Source organism: Drosophila gunungcola (assembly GCF_025200985.1).
Source record: "Drosophila gunungcola strain Sukarami chromosome 3L unlocalized genomic scaffold, Dgunungcola_SK_2 000014F, whole genome shotgun sequence".
Lineage (NCBI taxonomy): Eukaryota > Metazoa > Arthropoda > Insecta > Diptera > Drosophilidae > Drosophila > Drosophila gunungcola.
In genome coordinates, this window is record NW_026453182.1 from 505694 (window position 1) to 526375 (window position 20682).

General features: G+C 38.2%; 2 protein-coding genes across 2 annotated transcripts; one reads left to right on the forward strand and one right to left on the reverse strand.

Annotated features, from left to right (window-relative positions):
* Window positions 1-1459: 1459 nt before the first annotated feature.
* LOC128259946 (uncharacterized) lies at window positions 1460-16958 on the reverse strand. Its single transcript, XM_052992590.1, is given in 4 exon segments — window positions 1460-3069; window positions 3071-3375; window positions 9341-9655; window positions 16685-16958. Coding segments are annotated over 3 exon segments (1167 nt in total). The 5' UTR covers window positions 9426-9655; window positions 16685-16958; the 3' UTR covers window positions 1460-2292.
* Window positions 7003-9324, forward strand: LOC128259949 (putative gustatory receptor 77a). Its single transcript, XM_052992594.1, is given in 3 exon segments — window positions 7003-7175; window positions 7177-8320; window positions 9062-9324. Coding segments are annotated over 3 exon segments (1344 nt in total). The 5' UTR covers window positions 7003-7137; the 3' UTR covers window positions 9224-9324.
* Window positions 16959-20682: the final 3724 nt, after the last annotated feature.

Sequence of the window (20682 nt, forward strand, 5' to 3'; positions counted from 1 at the left end):
CTCAAAAGCAAATCTGTGTAGTGGGCGCTTGTCCTTCCGCTTATCGAAGGCTCCTCAGATCCCAGATGCTTTTTGCCGCTGTTCCTGCCGAGCCTCAATAAATCTACCATCGCATATCTCTTTGGGTCTTGCTTTCGTGTTTTTACAGCATCAACAACAAAATAACTCAAAGTGTCATCCAAACTCTTGAGGTCTATTGTGTCGGGCTTTTGTTAAAAATTTCCCCCTATTTCCCCCCTTATCCTTACAAAACGTTTGACGGTTGCAGTTGTCGGGGACTACACGTGTTTTCAGGGGCGGCGAAAGCGGGGGCTTAAGTGGGGTGTCATTATTTTGCTCTGCTTTCATCTGAATCGAAGCAATATGCAACACCCCACTATCCCTCCTCGCGTGGCAGTTTTATTAGGTATATGACTCTGTAAATCACTATGCCACGCATTCAACTACCAACCCATATAGAAAGGTCCATACACTCAAATTATTTATACCTATTTCTATGGTGTTTTATGGTTGGGTAATCAAAACTGCATTTAAAAAAAAAATATTGTATACAATTTTAACCTTGAATGTTAAGTTCACTTAATTTAAAAGTAACAAATATTTTAAAGAAAATTTTGCTAACTTAAACTAATTTAAGTTTACTTTTGGCTTACCAAACATAGGAAAAGCATAGCCTGTTGTATATTGCATATTATCAAGAATGTATTTTTGAGCACTATAAAATCTTAAATATTGTAAACAAAATATTCGTACTAAGAAATTTTTTTGTAAGCATTTCCTTAACTAAATATTTACTTTTGAGGAGTTTTCTTGATTTCCAGTGTATACTCACGTATATGCCTTATTCATGGTATTTTAGCATTTGATAACAATCTAAACAAAATGTACGACATTGTGGGGCTCCCATTTGTGCGAAGTGGGTCGCCCACGCAACAAAGGCGAACGGGAAGGCTCGAGAAGGCGCCGCCAAAGACCCAATTCCCATGCATATTCGTATTTTTTCCAGGGTCTCCACAGATACATCCCCGCCAGGCCCCGAATCTGTACCTTTATGTATTTCATGTTACCCACTTCAAGTTGCGCTGGAACTTATTACATATTATAAATCATATCATGGCCTGACATTATGCTTAGCATACAATTTGCCAAGGAGCGACCTTTTCCCACTCTGTCTTCTTTTGGCTCTGAAGGTCGAATTTAAAATGTGTACAAAACTTTGCCGGCAAGTTTGTGAATATGGTTTGCAAAGCAAGTATTTGCTGGATGACAACCAAACCTTTGACCTAGCCCAAATGGAATTCTTATCAAGTCAGTTAAGTAGAGCTAAAATTTTTTTTTTAGAAAATTAGCTTTGTTAAATTTAAGGAAAATACAAAACTCAATCTTGACAACTGAAATAAATTATGCTTTTCAGCAGACCAATAAATTTGAATTCCCATAAATTGTGATACAACAATAATTTTAATTGGTTTTCTTCGCTTTGCATACCAATTTTGGTTTATTATTAAACATAAATTTAAATAAAGTTTTTATAGTATACATTTATGTGGCAACGTTATGACATTAGCTAAAGTTGAACGTCCTTCTGCGATTGCGGTGCGTTCCATTTCGTTCCGGGGCTTTCGGGTCTTGTGTTGCAAATACTGTTTTCTTCTTTTTTTTTAAACAGCAGCGTGCCTTGGTTGACAAATTACATAGGCTAATTAGCATATATATCACATACTTCCTAAATTAAGAGCTAAAACTAAAAACTACGAAGTGTATCGAGCAAGTTTAATTTTCTTTTTTGCTCGCTCCTAAATATGATTTGGTTGTTCTCTTAAATCAAAATGTTTAGTTTAAAAAAATTAGACTTTCCATGGAAGGGGAAAGCATCAAGTATATACATACATCATTTGCGTTTGTTTAGTAATAGTAACTCTTGTTTCGTTTGTAATTAAATATTTTTGCGTAATTTCATAAGAATACTTTGATTTTGCTGCTGCGGAAGTTCGTTGCTTATCTTTTCGTGTGATTTTCTTTCGTTAAATTTTTTGTTTTTGTTTTGCAAGTGAAAGGTGAAAAGTTTAAATGAGATCAATACCAAACAAACAAAGGCAAAGGCATTAGAAAGACTTGGGTATTTGGTACTCCTAATTAAGCGATTAAAATGATTAGTGTGACCAGGCCTGGCCTTTACACACTTTTATTGATCCGCCTGGTCACACTCAAAAGGCAGAGCGGAATACTTAGTCTAAATAGCTTTTCTTTTTAATAGTATTGTTGTAAGTAGTATTTCGAAAGATCTCTTGATTAGATGCTGTGGTCCAGAATGGAGACCGGAGCGTAGGAACGTTTCTTGGCACGCTGCATGCAAATATAGAAGCCCATGGCCATCATTGCAATGGTGGCGATAGCCGAGTAGGCCGCTAGCCAGTAGGAGACATAGTTGGTTTGGTTGACCACCTCCACCACTTTCGGCTGGTCAAAGGCATTGTGGCAAATGGAGGTGGTCAGTGGTGCAGCAGTGCTTGTGGTGGTGCTGCTTGTGGTTGTTGTGGTGGTGGTGCTGTCCATTAGCTCTGCACTCTGCTGAGTCTGAGTGGTGGTCAGCAGGGGATCGGGCAACAGCGGTGGCAGTGGATCCTCCTCTGCAGGCTCGGTTTCCGTTTCATCGACATAATCGCCGTAGGATTCGTCGTCGTTTTGCTTTTCATGCGGCATCGGGGCACACTTGGGCCAGCAGACCGGACAACAGGTGTCCTTCAGCTTGACCTGCCGTTCGCTGGGACAGTTGAGGCCAGTGCACAGGGACATTGTGCACTTGGGCTCGCCCTTCACGCACTCGCACGTCTGGCAGTTGTCCGTCCAGGTTTCGCCGTCCTTGTAGAACATGCCCGGAATCTTCGACTGGCACACACCCTCGGCCCGCTCGTCGCAGGTCTGGTGGCAAATCTTCAGTCCGGAGTCGCACTGGCACCGCTGGCACTGCTTCAGCCAGTGGTAGTCCGTGTCCCGCACCACCGTGCAATTGGGCTCCGTTCGGCAGTCGTAGGTGCCGCAACATTGCCCGGGCGTTTTACCATTCTCCTGGCAGCAGCTCCACCGTCACCTCGTCCGTTTCTACATCGCAGTCCGGAATGTAACACGTCTTGCACACACACTTCCGGTTCAGGCAGCAATGGACGTAATCCTCCTCCGATATCAGACTCCGGTTGTAGGACACAGCATCGCCAGCGGACATATCGCCCGGGGCGGGCAGCTCCACGGCATTCGATTTAATCAGGTCCACTGCAACCAGGTTCTGGCGAACGGCACTATCCGCCGGGCATTGCATTTCGGCATCCGGAGGGCATTTAATCGCATCGCACAAGTCCGGCAAAGGCTCCTGGTCAACTGTAACGAAATTATGGTGGGGAAATGGCAGCCGTTAGTGGTGGTCAATAAAACATGAAGGTCTCAGTTGCAGCTTAGGTGTACTTAAGTGTAGGTGGGCGATGGGAGGTCTTAATGGAGGTCCCCTCAAGCAGTGCTATCTTATTTATGGCAAAGTGCGGGTTTTAAGTTCTCCGACTAGAAAATAATAATAATGGTGCGAAGGTAAGCAGCTTTCTTAGTTTAAAAAGAAAAAAAAAACTGTAAGCCTTTTACAAAGGCGGTATCCTTTGACATTAAATAAACGTGCAAGAAAAAGAAAATAAATCAAGCGTAGTAACAGAATAAGCTTTTCAAAGGTTTAACTGTACAAGATTTAATAGTTATTGATAGTAAAGTTTTTATTAGGTTTTTTTAATGCCAAAAAATAGAAAAAAGGGGAAAAATGAAGAGCTTTTAACTTTTATCTGTTAAACTAAAGTAAAGTTTATAAGTCAAATAAAAAATTTGTTTCAGGGAGTAATGCAACTTTTAAACACTGAGCTCTTTAGAACATGATAAACTTGGGTGAAAAAATTGGTGTGCTCAAAGAAAGTTTCCAATTAAAAATGCCCTCTACTTAAATACTTTGGAAAGGGAAAACTAACCAGTTTTCATAAAACGAAAATTAAAAATCATATTTCTCTTCTAACCAACACCCCTTTATACATAGTTTTTATTTAAACTTTAAGTTAAAATGGAACTTTTATCTTTAAAACAGAAATCTACAGTGAATTTATTCTCCTCTCACCTCGCAGCATTTTTTTCACAAGTTCGCCTATAGCTTTGCTTTAATTAGAGCCCTTTTATTTTTTCCAGGGTCAACAAAATTCAAGTGAATGCATTAAGGTCAACTTATCGGATCGAATGTCTGTTGCTATCTAGACAAGTGATTCATTAACCTGGAACAGGGGACAGTGGGACCCTGCCGAGTGGAGAAGTAATGGAATAAAGTTAAACCAATTAAAGTTTTGTGCACTTGCTATTGATTGTTTGCCTTCCATTAATTTTATATTCTATACCTGAGACTAAATTCACTGCGACATTTTTCTCTTATTATTTTACTTTTTTCTTTGGCGCGTGTTTCTTTTTATGGAGTTCTTCTCCTTTCCTTCGAAACGTAAACGCTCATTGTTCAAGTTAATTTGTCATTTTCACTCGCCCATATAATGGGAATTTTCCTCTCGTTCTGACCATGGCCTTTGACTTTTTGGCCCTCGGTCTCGGTCTCAGTCTCTCCCTTTTCCGGGTAAACAATCAAGTTCTGGCCGGGACAAAAGTAAATATCTGGCCGGAAAAATCTACTTGATTTAAGCATACGAATCACCCAACAGCCTGTCGAATATTAAAAACTAAACTTTTTCGGTTTTTCTTGGGGCCTGCACTTTGATGTCGAGGGAGCAGAATGTTTGTGGGGATTTCGGTGGTTCGGCGGCTGCTTTGAAGGAGCTCAACAAACTTCTTACACTTTATTTAATTAAAGTTTTACTTGTTCGTTGTTTTTCGCATTTGTTCGCTGACGCTGTCGTGTTATCAGCGGGACAGCTGGGACAGTTGTCAGCCGCCCTCGTGTCCGCAGTTCGACTTTGAAGTTTGGCGGCAGGAGGTTAGATTTAAACGAGGCATGTCCAAATAGCACAAATAATTTAAACGCTGCTCAACTTGAATTCGGCACAAAAATGTGTAAATACTCGGCGATTAGGTGTTGGTTTAATGCTCTTTATTGAATTTTTAACAGCTTTATTTGATTTACTCACAATACAATAGTTAGTTTTTAGAACTATCTTCAGAAATCTGAATTTATAAAAAAGAGACATGAGAGTGAACAAAATGTATTGTCATAGAATACAAACTTTATGCATTTCGATGTTTCAAGTTTCTAATTAAAATATATACCCATTTTTCTTCTGTAGAGTAACCGAAAAAAATGTGAATGAATTAGCCGTCGGACGAGGACATTTCATCGCAATTTAAAGCGAGTTGCGTAGCAACTGTCGGAATAGTCGGCCACCTAACCTAGATAAAAAGCAAACCGCACACTTGGCTGCCTATTCAGATAAAGTCGGAGCCGGCTAGAGAACCAGAAGCTATAGAACCTGGATCTAGAGGGGCTACAACCTGATACAAGACCCGCGGCAGAGGACAAAAGCGCACACAGACTTGTAGATACATGGTTGGCTATTTTTTTTTACTTTGGCCCCACGTCTGTTGCCAATTCTGGCTCTGCGGTGAGAAACTTATAAACAGCCGTGGAAAGTTTCATAAAGGATGAAAGTACAAACTCGCACACACATATAGACTCTCGAGTGTTTTGCATTTTATGTAGCATGAATGCAAAAAAAGACAAGAGGGGGAAAAACTCTTTAAAAGCGAAAACTTTTTTAATAATCCAGCGACAACGTCCTGACTTTGTGGCCTGCAGATATACAGATACAAATACGCAGATACAAGATACGACGTACGAGGTACGAGAGCACGGAATCTCTTCAGTCGAGTGGACCAACCAACTGTTTCAGGAATTTAAATTGTTAGTTTATCTGGGCTCGGGACTGATTGGAAATCCAGTTTAGCCCCAGCACAATCCCATTCACAGGTGAGAAACGGGATTGGAGATGCAAACACCTGAAGCCACTCGCAAATTGAGTGATTTAAGGGGCAGCAATCTCTGAGATACATTGCAAATCCGGTGGAAAGTTAGCCACAGACCATAAGCTCTCCAATTTTACCTAATTTCCATCCGAGTATCTCGGCAAATGTGATTTTCCCTGTCTTGTTGCCCAATCAGCCTTCAATCCATCCATCCATCCATCCATCCATCCATCCGTCCGTCCGTCCATACATTCATTCATCTATCCACCGGCGAACCCTTTTGTTGTGGCGCTTTTGGGCTGCTCACTGAGTGTGTTATCTGGCCAGATTATCTGACTGAGTGAACGCTTTGGCTAAACGGAATCCAATCAGGCTAATAGCTGGCGTAACCACACTCGAAAAATATTTTTAATGAATGGGAATCGCTCATGAATGAGAATTCCTTCGCTCACAAAATGGGCAAGTCGGTTAAAATGTTCCAAAAATACCAGACAATGTAATGTGTTTCTTTCTCTTAGAAAAACAAAATGCTCAGAAAACCAACTGGATGTAGAAATAAATCAATTTCAAACCACGTTAAATTGCTCCATATTAATTTGGTATTTTTGTGTATTTTGAGGGTTTATTCCCATAAGCACTTTTATGTTTAAGGAACTTATTTTATTTTACGTATTTGATGATACAACTGAGGGTATTGATTTTGTAAACATTTTCATTAACTTTTGGGCTAACTTTGTTTTTAACCAAGTAACTTTTTTGGGATAAATAATATAGCAAAATATCAAAAAAATATATGTGTAGTATAAGAATATTGTATAAATATATAGAACATAAAAAAATGAAACCAATTTGATGTTAAGGAAATTCGACAAGAACAATTTGAAATCAAATTTGAAGAATTTATTAAATTCATCAATACACTTCATTTTCATAGTTGTATACAAATTTGTAGTATAAATTAGTTCTCTGATTTTGAAGAACTACTTCTTCTCTAGGGTTTTTAATTTGAAGAAGCTATCAATTCGGAATGATATGTGTAGTTAAAAGAAACGTGGTAATAAGCTTTTAATTTTTTCAAACAACTAAACCCTAAAGGGCAATCCTCTTTTTTAGAGTGCACTGCTTTTGAGTGCTGCCTGCGGCTGTGATTCGATTATGTCATTGCCTTTAAGTGACCCACTAGCAGTTTCGCTCCCAGCCCGGTGCCATTCATATCACAGCGATGCCGCGCTGGCTGCTTCTGCTGGGCATGTCGGCCCTGTCTCTAATGTACAGTCTGACCAGGGTGTTCGGCCTGCTGGCCACAGCCAACTGGAGTCCACGCGGAGTCGAGAGGGTCAGGCAGAGCCTCTACTGGCGCATCCACGGCTGGTTGGTGCTGATCTTTGTGGGCGCCTTTTCGCCCTTCGCCTTCTGGTGCATTTACCAGCGTATGGCCTTTCTGCGGCAAAACTTGATTCTGCTGCTGATTGGCTTCAATCGATATGCCCTGCTGCTGGGCTGTGCCGCCACCACCCTGTGGATACACTGCTCCAAGCAGGCGGAGATCATTGGGTGCCTGAATCGATTGCTCAGATGCCGCCGCCAGTTGAGGCGACTCATGCACACGCGGGTGCTGAGGGATTCGCTGGATTGTCTGGCCACCAGGGCTCACATCCTGGAAGTGGTCGTCCTGCTCAGCTCCTTCATCCTCTCGTCGGCTCAGCCCATCCAGATACTGAGGGACGAACCGGAAGTGCGGAACAACTTTATGTACGCCTGCTCCTTGGTTTTCGTTTACACCTGCCAACTCATCCTGCAGCTTTCCCTGGGGTTATATACGCTGGCGTTGCTTTTTCTGGGTCACCTCGTTCGACACTCAAATCTGCTGCTGGCCAGAATTCTTGATGATGCCGGGAATATTCTGGAAAACTCCCAAAGGGCCGGACTCGCGCCGAATCGCCAGCAGCTGTATAGAAATCAACAGAAATGGCTGGCCCTCGAATTATGGAGATTACTTGATGTGCACCAGCAATTGCTGAAGTTGCACCGTTCCATCTGCTCGTTGCACGCAGTTCAGGCGGTCTGTTTTGTGGGATATGTGCCCTTGGAGTGCATGATTCACCTGTTCTTCACGTACTTCATGAAATACAGCAAGTTTATATTGCGAAAGTACGGCAGATCCTTCCCGCTAAACTATTACGCCATAGCCTTTATGCTGGGGCTCTTCGCCAATCTGCTTTTGGTAATTCTACCCAGTTATTACTCGGAAAAGAGGTTCAGCCGTACCAGGGAAACCCTCAAAGGTGGAGGTTTGGCTTTTCCATCGGGAAACACAGTTAAGCAACTTAAACATACTGTAAGTTGGTTATATTATTTTCGTAATTCTCTAACAGAAGACTAACCATAGGACAACGCCCTTTTTGGACCACATTTAATTTGAAATAAGCAAAAAAAAAACTTTTAAAAAGAATTAGATTTTTAAAGGAATTTTCAATTACCAAAATGGTTTTATATAAACAAAATTTATTCAGTACAAAGAGCTAATTCTAATATTTAATTGTAAGTAAAAAAGACGCATTCACGAAGTGTGTATTATATTTTTCGGGGTGTTATATGAGTATAAAAACACTTTTTATGCTAATGATAATGATCGTAAAAAAAATAAAATTAGAATTAATAAACGTCGTTTATATTCAGCATGGACTGCTCGTAAATCGCACATCATAAAATAGTTACCCAAGCTGATTGGAATTATAATAACTTTCCGATTATAATTGGTGCAAGACGCAAAAAAATCATCAAAGAAACCACCGACACTGATTTAAAATGTGGTTTTTAACGGTGGTTTTTAATTACAATTTTTAGCCTTATTTATTCATGTCGATGGCACAGTGAATTAAGTAGTTGGTAAATCCCAGCAATTCTTCCAAGTTTATTTTCAGTCTTACTCGAAGAAACAACTGCCATTTTTGAAAACACTCTTTTAAATGCTTATTTGTTAACTTAATTCTTTATAATGCTTAACACCTTCTGTAAAATGAATATTTGTATCTACAATAAGCCCATTCTGACGTTTATTAATTTATCGTTCCCTCAGATGCTCTACTACGGCCTGTATCTGAAGAATGTGGAGTATATATTTACCGTCAGCGCCTGTGGACTTTTTAAGCTGAACAATGTTTTGCTTTTCTGCATAGTGGAGGCCATGCTGAACTACCTGATGATACTGATACAATTTGACAAAGTCCTAAACCAATAGCTCACTAAATCCCAAGACAATGGCCATGAATAAATACAAATTAAATTGTTCCCTTGTTAAGGTTGGGTAAATATATGAGCATGTAGAATCCCATGAGTGAGACGGCCCCACACTTACGTGTCGTTGCACTGGAAACAAATATTAGCCCATATATTATTAGCATCTGGTGCAGGAACCTCCTTGTCTTGTGCAAGCTTGGCATATTCGCTCTGTTTGCTTTCCAGTGGGGCGATGTGGCTGAGGGGGTGGTGGTGGGTGGTGGGTGGTGGGCGGTGTTCAGTGGGGTGCCGACAGAAGCTGATGACAATCGATATGACCTTGCCTGGTCGCCGGGAATTGTTTGCGAATTTCTGGCTCGCTATCAAATCATATAAATGTCTCGTTATAATTTGCGAAAATCAAAATCAATTGGCATCTTCTCGGCAAAATGAACTGCAAAGAACAAAACACGGAAAAAATATAAGTACAATGATTTTTTCAGAAATTCTTTTTAAAATTTTTTTTAGACAAAAGTAATGTAAGGAAATCTTTAGTACTTGTTATATGTAAGCTTATAGGGTTTTGATATTATCTGATATATTTTTAATCAAATACTACACTAGCAGAAGGTAAAACATTGCATAATCAAAATGTATCAACTTAAAAGTAGCCCTTTTAGGAATATCTTTTTTTTTTGAATAACTTATTTAAACATTCAATTGATAATAAATTAAGAAAGAAAGAAATATAAAAATAAAATAATCAAACATCGCCAGTCATTTAAATAAATTAATTCTGATTAAAGTAACTTTTTTCTTTGAATTAGTTGTGACTTAAACAGAATTTTATGACTTCCTAAAAGAAATACTAAGTCATTGTCAGCACAGATTCATTTGAATTTAATAACAAATAACACGCACTCGTTCCAGTTTCACAAAATTTTTCTCCCTGTTCTTCTCAAAATTCATTTGTTATTCTTCACATCTGATGAAATGCGAATTCTAATTTGATTGCATTTGCCAAGAAAAGCAGAGCAAAAAGGCAGTAAACACTCGAAGCGTTAATAAGAAGGTGCCTCCACACCGAAATGCCCTCTCATTCTTTCGGGTTCTCGGTTCGGTTTGGTTTGCTTTGGTTTGCCGGTTCGTCACTGCTAAAAATAGAAACCTTTTTTTTTCGGCTCTGCGAGTAGTTTTAATGACCAAGTGCCAGTCTCTTGTTTGTGGGACGGGTACGGGGGATCGGTATCAGCGAGGGTCGGGGTCACCATTTCCCCGGCAACAGAAAAATGTTTGTGCATGTTTTCTGGCTTTGCTGAATGGACCCGGCATTGAAAAGGCACTGATAAAGGTGCACAACCCACACATTGTCGAGCGAGAGGGGGGGGAAATTGGGTGGGAAGTGGGGGCGGACACTGCCGCCTTGTCCCAGGCACCATAAAAGACCTGTCCATGTCCACGTCCACGTCCGTGTCCGAATCGAACAAATTTTGCGTGTGTGCACTGGGCCAAATTATAACATAACAAATTATAAGTAAAAAAATCTATCCACAATTGTAATTTAATAACGTGATCCACAACTTCATGTTCTGCTATACTTAAACGTCATTTTAAAATATTTAATATATTTTCGTCAATAAAAAAGTATAGTTATTTCAGTAATTAATTTGTTAAAAAGTGTTCTCATAAAGTATATTACCAAGAAAAGAACGCAGCCTTTAAATTTTCTATAATGCTCAAAAAATATCTCTTCTAAATCCTATTTTCAGTGTTCTATTGGCATTGAATGTCGGACGATGATTTGCTTTTCATATGCATTCAATCAATTCCTAAACGTATCCATCCACTCTCCTTTAAACGAGGCCGGAGATTTCTAAGATACGAGCTCTGTGCTCCATTCAGCCAAGCTGCGTTTAATTTCTGGGGGAAAGCGAATTTCCTTTCATCAAATTTTAAATTCAAACGGATGAAAACAGCAGCTTGTCATTGGACTGTGCAAATGAGAGCTTTCGGACTTTATCTTATCTGCTGCACAATTTGCATTACTCAGACCAGGTAGACGAAATTCGGTGGAAAACGCTTTAATTGCGGAGTGTGGTTTTTCACTTAGCCAACAAACCCGAGCTGCCAGATTCCTGTTGCATGTACTATATATCTCTCGAGTGAGTTTCGCTTATGATTACAAATTTCAACTGCGATATACATGGGGAAACCGAGTGTTTGCGACCATAAACAATTCTGGGAATTTGTTTGCTTTGGACGAACTACGTACGAAGAGTATGAGTATGCAGGTTCAGTAACCTATGGAGTGTGGAGTGTGCTAACGCTCCGAAAAGAGTGTTACCCACAGAATTCGTCTATTTTGCCAAGCTGAGCCAAAAAACAATTTCAGATTAATGAACCCAAAAAATGGTTTATAAAAGGAAAAACAAGCGAACAAGTAGTCCGAAAATTGGATATAAATGGCAGCCAAAACTAAATGGGGATATTCCGAGAAGCTGGCCTGACAACAATCAGCGCAGATATTGTTTGTATCTGGAGGAATTTTAATTATCGTCTCGTTGGCTTTACCAAACAGATCTTATCTTATTTGGGTCGGATTTTGTCGGATCTTTTAATCTCGGCTTCCTGTTGTCCCTTGTTTGCTTTACTCTCTCACCTTCATACTTTCGTTTTTGGGTAGAACTTTCGCTGCATCGATACATCGAAACTAAGAAAACATATACCCAAAACGGGAAATATCAACCATATTTCGTTTGAGAAAGTAGTTACGATTGCGTTTTCCTTACCTAATGCTACACAAGTTATAATGACTACATTTATGTCTTCCAATTTGTTTAGCTTTGCAAAGGGGATAATAGTTAATATTAACTTGGATCATATTTAAGTTATATCTTTATACATATAACTGAAAATGACAAAATTATATTAACTTGATAATTTTTTTTTTAAATACATAAATAGTTAATAATTCCTTGTTTGAAAAAATCTTTCCAATAGACATTAAAATGATTTTCAAGTGATATTATAAGCAAAAAAGTTTTCCGTAATAATGAAATTATATCACATACAAATTGATCATGTAATCTATCACCAATTATAAATCAAATGACAAGGTGGAACCTGTTTTTTATCTATTTGTTATTTATCATGCATATATTCTTTATCATTTGGGTTTTAATACCTTTTTATTTCTTTAGAAAAAAGAAAATAAACTGTTATCATATGGAATATTATATAGAAACTAGCTTTGCTTTCTAAGGAAGTGTTCTTATCCCCAATTACGTATTTATTTATAGGCAGGTATTTGATTGTTAATTGTTTTCCTGTTAAAAAATTCTATTTGTTTTGGAGAGCGGTGCATCTATACTCGTTTAACTGAGCGATTACCTTCGAAAATTCTTTTGAGCTTATATCTGTATCTGACTCTATGTATCTGTATCTCAGGCTGTGTGCGGTAATCGCATATTTGTGTAGATGACTAAACTGCGATAGCAGCAAAGTTACTTTTCCCGCACAATGTCTGGGGGTCTGAAAAGTGGGAGGTGGTTGTCTGATGCTTGATTGTGAGTTGGCAACGGCAAATGAACTATGAAACGCTGACGAATGCCAACTTCCAGTGCCTTTCTTCTCGGTTCTGCATGGTTCATCATCTTTTTACCTCGAACACAAGTTAAGCTTTATTATAGCCATAAATTTCACTTGAATGCGAAATCTGATGCATCTATGCGATGCTTCCAGTTCGGCTTTAGCTTTGGCTTTGGCTCTGGCTCTGGCTTTAGCTTTTTCTTTTCCGCTGTTTATCTTTGGAGCGGCAACACATGCAAAACCCGACTGGCTCTGTGTGCATAAATACTTGCGAGCACACACAACTGCCTTGGTATTTGCTCGTGTTCGCGTACAATAATTTCACGTTCAACAACTTTTGGCTTTTTTGATGAGCCAGCAACAACAGCAGCAGCAACAGCAACATCAGCAGCAACAGCAGCAGCAACAGCAGCAGCAACAGCAACAGCAACAGCAGCAGCAGCAACAGCAGCAGCAGCAACATCAGCAGCCCGCACTTGAGAGGTACGTTCGAAGAAGGGGGATTGGGATTGCAGGACGGGGCGATTACAAAGGGTACTATGGGGCTAACAGCGGGGTTTTTGGGGGCTTACGGGGCATAAGAGTGAACCTTATGTGCGGACAGTTTGGCTCTTTCTGTTGCCATAGCCACCGTTTGTCATCTCTTTTCAGCGCATTGCAACACGCAGTTGGCTCGCGAAACTTTAAGCGAAAAATACACGGCTCAAAAATATCGCCAAGTGCTTATCTATATCCTTTCTTGGACATTCTTTAAAGAAATGGATTTAAGCATACTTTTTAAGCATAAATTTTAATTTCAGACAATATTAGCTGCAGGTGGAAAAACAAACTTTTAATTTATTTATATTTTTTTATGTAAGGCAAAAAAAGCCATGAATTTATTTGTTTTATTTATATTCACGGTAGTATATTTAATGAAGTTCATTTTAACATATTTATTATTTCTTTAAATATCTAATGAGAAAGAATGCAATATTTGTAAAGAAATAACTCTATACCTATATCAAGGCAACAAAATAATTTCTCATATTAAAACTAAAAAAACGCTAATCAGCAATAAATTAAATCGACGCCCCAATATAGCCACTTATTTATATTTAACTAGTATCAAATGCTTGTTAAATTCATGTCTACCAAAAATATGCTTGCACTTGTGATATTGTAATTGGTTAAATTAAACTTTGATAGCGATGACGTCAAATGATTATGTGAATTGCTATATAAATCTGCCTTCTTCTCTGGAATTTGGTGAAAAATTAATAGTTTTTACGTCACAGTTTCATCTTGAGTCAAATACGTCGTTTTGGACCATATGAAGAAAATTAAATGAATTTAATTACATGTTGGAATTTTTCAAAAATCATAAAATTTTTTGTTGGTGTGTTTTTAGCGATGTCATAAAATTAGAATGAAATATTATGGGATTATTATTCTAATTTCTATTTAATGCTTGATTTTAGGCTTGTTTGTTTACGTTTTATTATCGTGGCTGGATTATTATATGAAAAAATCCAACTATGTGACAAGACAATCTACATATATCGCATCACCTTGTTGAATATGTTTAAATATTATAATGTTAACACAGATTTTTTGACAAATCTTGAGTATTTTATGCGAAGCGATATTTTCGCTATAGGCGTATACAAGTTATATGACTTTCGGAAGTTCATGGATGTGATTTTTGTGTACAGAATGTAAACAAATTGTATGCAAAGTTTTATTCAAATTTTTATTCAATTTTGCAGCGGAGACAGAAGCGTACATTTTTTTTGATGTATGGAACTGGCTTCTCATTGATGTGCGATGGTATCAGATTTCATCGCAGTGTAGTTCGATTGGTCAGAGTCGTCGTCTCGTCTCGTTTCATCACGGTTTTGTTATGCTTTTGGTCGCTTTGCCTCGCTCTGACCTCTGAATTCGGTGCGATGCCGCTCGTTTTTTGCCCAGAATACCCTTTCAAGGTGGAGTCTGTAAAGTTTTCCAGGGCAATCGGATGGTGCGGAGTAGCTAGCACCGCCAATCAATTGCTGAACTTTCATTTGCATTTCGCTGAGCTGTTAATGGAATCGCTTTGAACTCTAAATGGTTCGCCAGCGGCTTTTTATGAGGTTTTTCAAGAGTTTCCAGCTTGAAACAATCTATCTAAGCGAGTTAATGGAGGGCAATCTTTTTTTGGAATGAAGCATTGATTTGAAAATGACGAGATAATTTTATATCGTTTATTCCCAACAAAACTGGTATAACTACATACTGACATTTAAAATAAATGAAGTAAAATTGTAGATAAGGTCGTCCCATTTTTATTCAAAAACTTTTTTCATTCAGGGAAGAGCGTAAATGTTACAGAGCTATTTTCAACGTAAGTGCATATATAAACAAGTTTCATAATTTTATTGAACAAGTTTCATAATTTTATTGTACTATTGTCCTTCTGTACAAAAGAAATCATTAAAACTTTTTTACATTTATATGGTAAGCTTAAAGTTGGTTATTAACTGCAAAATTCCATACGTTTTCTAAGTTTTAATCCCATTTTTAGTTTACCATGAAAAACGGGCCTTACACTGTTGGTCAATTTTTTGGAGTTAATTTTTCTGTATATTGTAAAATTTCTTGTAATTTGTTTTTAATTATTTATTTATTTAAAAATTTTTAAAACTATGGAGATGAAATGGCGTTAAGCAGGGTATTCTTTATTTGAAGAAAACTTTAAGGCATTGTTTTGGAAAAGTTCGATAATAACTCTTGTCCAACACATCTTAACCCATTTTACCTAGGGCATTGAAACTTCGATTCCGTCACGTAAGCACTTTCGCCCTCCGGCCTTATTTATTTGCTCTGGTTTCTTATTTTCGGCGTTGCTTTTTCGCCGTTCGGCTTTTTAAAGCTTGCCCCTGCTTCTTTCTTTTTTCTGTTTTCTTTTTTTTTTTTTTTTTTTGGGCGAGTAGTTGGCAGCGTTGTGCCAAGCTTAAATAAGACTTTAATGGGATGTGCGTGCCGCAGAGGAGCGGGGGGAATTATATATAGTTAGGTACTGGCATAGTGTGGCTAATGAAATCAAATTGCTCGATCATTACGATAAATTCCCTACCACCTCTGCCTAATTCTCTGTCCATTTACGCATGTCGGTTTGCGCTTTTAACCTTGATTTCTTGGTGTAAACAAAAAGTGAAAAAAAAACAACAAAAAAATGAAAACTAAACACAAATAAAAACGCGACACAGGCCAAGTGACAGGCGGCCAGCGAGTGGGAGTGAGATACATGATAAACGATGCCGAGATACAAAGATACATCGGGCATAGTAGTACGAAAAGCTTTCAGCATTTGACGATCCGTCAGTCGCGCCGACTATTTGTCCCTGTATTCTCATCTGGTGTTTGCCGTTTTCATCTGTTTTCGCTATCGGGCTTTTTATTAAGTTACCTATTTATAATTTGTTTATTATTTAGCAAATGCCTGCGAATAATGTTTAAATATGCCTACGGCAGCATCTGGAAATCGCTTACGAAGCAGACAAATACCAAATACCAAATACCAAAAACCAAAAACCGAAAAAAAAAACCTATACCAAATCCATAAATATTTTATAAATGACGTTATTGTACAGTTTTCCCCTGGTTATATTATTAGCTATGCTATCTTATCTATGTACGCTCAACGTGTCCCAATGTGCGTGTCGGTGTTTGTTTGTATAGCCATATTGGGTGTTTGTATGGGCCAACAACGCTACCGTCATTACCCTTCTACTTTTATGCTGGCTTATATAATCAGCGAAAAAAGGTAATGCGAACAGAAACCGAACGGGGGAAAAAAAAATGATTTAGTCGCAGATTCGCCAGTGCCATATAGTATATAGATTATGTACAATCGGTGGAATGCGCTTCTACACACCTGCCACGTAAATTCGCTTTGTTGTTCTTGTCACTCGAGCATAAATTGTGGTTGCTCACATGATTTGCCGTTTGCTTTTCGCACTGCACATTTTTTGTTGTTATTTTAAGCAATTTTGTTTGGGGTTTCTTGGGCTTGCTTAGCTGGGTTTTTTGTTTCTTTATAACACGGTTTCAGTTCACTTCACAAAACGAAAATTAATTGTGGGTGCATAAATCTTGCTTTTTTCAATCTGACAAAGCTCTCGCGATCACTGCTGAAATTTAACTGAATTTTCAAGTTTGTTCCACACAAATATAAAGCTTGTGGGGCTTGTGGAGGCATTCTCTCTGGGAGAGTACTAGATTTGGGTCTTGGAAGAGAGAGATAGAGCGAGAGAGTGGAGCTTAGCGAGCTAAATGACGCGATCTGTGGGAAAGCTCGTACTCTCTTCTGGCCCGCATTCCTTGCAGCCATGCATTAAATCTTTTTTTGTTGATCTTTTACCGGCTAGCCGGCTTCTTCTCTCTTTCAGTCTTCTCTCTCCCCCTAGTCTTTCCTTATCTCATTCTTTTTTAATAATCTTTTCTGCAAGCTCTCTCAAAGCTTTTATTTTTATGGGAACAAAAAAGCATAGATCAACGTCAGAAAACAACAGGTCGTAAATTTTCAGAGCAAGTGAGCAGATGGAATTTCGGCGAGTGCATCACGTGCAAAATTCCCGTATTCGTAAATTCGCAAAAACTGCTGCAGCGATCGATCACACGCATATTAATTGGGGAGGGGGAGGAAGGGGGGGTGGGGCTTTGGAACTGAAGAATCCGAATCCGAATCCAACGAAAACAGTAAAGATCGTTGCCTCCATTCCACATTTTCAGGCCAAGGCGTGTGCGCCATGCAAATGCAAAATGCAAAATGTTAAATGTGAAGTGCTAAATGCGAAATGGAATATATGACAACACCCTCTCACGACCAGCGAATCAGCGGCGTTGCGGATTAATGTAAAATGCAAAATATGCAAGAAATATATTAGCATAAAACAAAGCACTAAAAAATATAATTTAGCTTTTCCATAAGGAAATATCTTTAAATATTATCAGCTAATTTTGAAGTATTTAGTATTTTGAAACGCTGGTTATTGATAAAAAAATATTTTTAATTTTTTTAAAGGTAGAATTTTAGATTTAAAGCCGTCAGCTCGAAGTGCTAAACATTTTGACCAAAAGAATTGTACTTCTTAAATATTTTGAGAACTAAGGTTTGGTTAAAAAAATACCACTTGAAGTGTTGTAACATTGCCTATAAGTTAAAAACGAGTCATAATTAAATTTAAAAAGAGAAATGATTTTAATCAATTTTTTTTAGCATTCATGAAAAATGTTTTTCTGAGTGTGTGGCATGCGTCTGCGAAGATCTCTGTATGCATTTATTCGGCTCCCGGTATAATCCGCTTGTACTTGCAGATTGTTCAGGTGACTAATTGCCAAATGAGCGGCGCGTTGGCGAATGAGTAATTTTTCGATTCGAATTCGTAGGTTGGCTTCAGTTGCAAGTGTCGGGAATGAGCTGAAACAATGTCAAGGGAATACTGCTGGTGGAATTATTGGATTTGCATATTAACAGATCTGGCATAAAGATTGATTCAATATGGATGGGAGTCATTGGAAATGTGGAGAATATCGCTGTATGCGGAAATTAAATGTGATCAAGAGGATTCTTAATTTAAATATTTTTACGATGTTTGCTTACAGAAATGTAAACAACCAAAGACATCTTGTGCTTTATTTGATTTTAGGAGATTTCGATAAAAAAAATGATGTGGAATATCAGTATAATTTGGGGTGACCTAATTGCTGTCATTATCATTAACAGGTTAAAACGTATTATTGTGACCCCAAAACATTTAATATGTTTTAAATTCCCTGGGCCATTAATTTGATGACAAGCGTTAAAATTGATCTGAGTTTTATGACTCAAAATCATCATTCCATTCCTGTTTTTAAAACTGATGCAATGTAAATTGTATTGTTTTCTTTAATTTTTCAAAATGCCTAAATCTGTTTGTTCGTGTCAAAAATGGAAGTTTGAAGATTTCATTTTTGTTATGTAAAAAACAAATATTTTTTCATAAATGAAGTTTTACTTTGCCGGTGTAAATATAAAGATATTGCTATTAAAATGTTTATTCAAAGTAGTAAAATCGTTTTTGGTTTCTTTCTTTTTATAGATTTTTAAATACCAACTTTTTTATTTTACATTCCTTTCATGGCGTTCTTATTAATCTCAGATAAATTGTTATACTTTTTGTTCTTATTTCCTCCCAAAGGATTGGTTTTTAATTAAGTTTTTTTCATTTCCATATGAACTTTTTTCTCTCTGGTGTCCTGTTTCCTTTGTATGTTTTCAGAAAGTGGAAGCTCAAGGCATTAACTCACATTGACTCTACTACTTCCCCATTTACCAGCCATTCCAAGGACATTAACCAAGCCAGAGCAGAAATCGGATACTTTTCCTTTATCTCGACGCCATTAGCTTCACTCCGACATTGCAGCGAGTGCGGGTATATATTACTTAAGTTGGCCACTTCCCTGCTGCTTTTCCGCTTTTCAGCTCCTTCTGGCCGTTTTCATGGTCAGTTGGCCGGAGTGTTGTTGTCGCATAAACTGCCAGCAGATAACAACAGAAAGGCAGGCAAAATCCGTATAATGAAATAAAAATACATAGCTAAATAAAGCGGATGGACGGAATCAAAATGAACAGCTACGGCAGACAACAACAACAACACGGCAGAGACAACAACATTGATTTCACTTTAACGAGCTTGTAATGTCTTTGAGCCGGCTCAAAGGCGAAAGTATATAAAAAGCGTTATGTATACGACATGTGGGCCAGGCCAAACAGCCACGCAGCCACGCAGTTGGCATGGTGCTGTGTATTCTAGTGGATGAAAACTTTTGCCGGGTGCCGTCACATCCTAATAGGATAATAACGAGCCAACGCTGGGCGAAAGTTGTTGCGCCTTGCAGCCGAAACTCCCAAAAAATAAAATATGTAGCAACAATAAACGATGATAAGGGGCCAAAGAACGTGTCGGATTTTGTCGCCAGCGCCTCAGAATCATTCTGTGGAGCAGTTTTCAGCAGCAGTTAGGACTTTGACTTGTTTCAAACTTGGGGTTACTGGCCTCATCAATGCACTGAGAAATTTAGCTTAACAAACATTTCAGTTAGGGTCTTAGAAATCTCACAAAGGTATTATATAATACACTTCCTCCACATTATCTCAATTTTTGTTTCATTCATATTGGTTTTTATTGAAAGCATGAAAACAATATTTCAAGGGACTTGCGAGATATTACCAAAAAACAATTAAACCTTTTTTTTCTGATTGTGATTACCATACGCCGTTTTACTTAATTCCCAAACCATTCGTAAGACTTACCCATTATATCTTTATATCTTTATTTTGAGTATTGGTTAATGTATTTTTTAACAATAAATTGACAAAATTAGCTGATTAAAATGAACTGTTAAATTTAAAATAATGTTATAAGTCAGAAAGTAATGAACAAACAATTTAAAAGGCATATTTTAGCAAGCGGTATGGTCATAGTAAATTTAAATAACGCTACTTATTGATATTTTTTGTTTGTAAGTTTATTTTAAAATAAATTTTCCAGTGCCAGGTCCAAGCTAACTGGAATTCATTTTAGTCGGCTGTCTTTGCTAAATCGGCCCGCAGGAAGCGCTGATAAGAGCCAACGACTTGCGGCTGTGAGCGGCATATAATGCTATGCATCCCCTACAATCCAACCCTACTGACTTCCCCTATCCAAAAAAGTATCATCCTTGGATCCTCCGGTATGCTTAAGTAGGGGGCGTGGCGCGTGTGGTGTTGCTTGGAGCTGGTGTAGCTGCCAAATGATAATTTATGGGCGGAACTCTATGAAACTTCGAGGTGTCAAGAAATCTGTTAGCAAAAGTCCCCGTTTTTCTCTTTCAGGGGGAGCAAAAAAATAG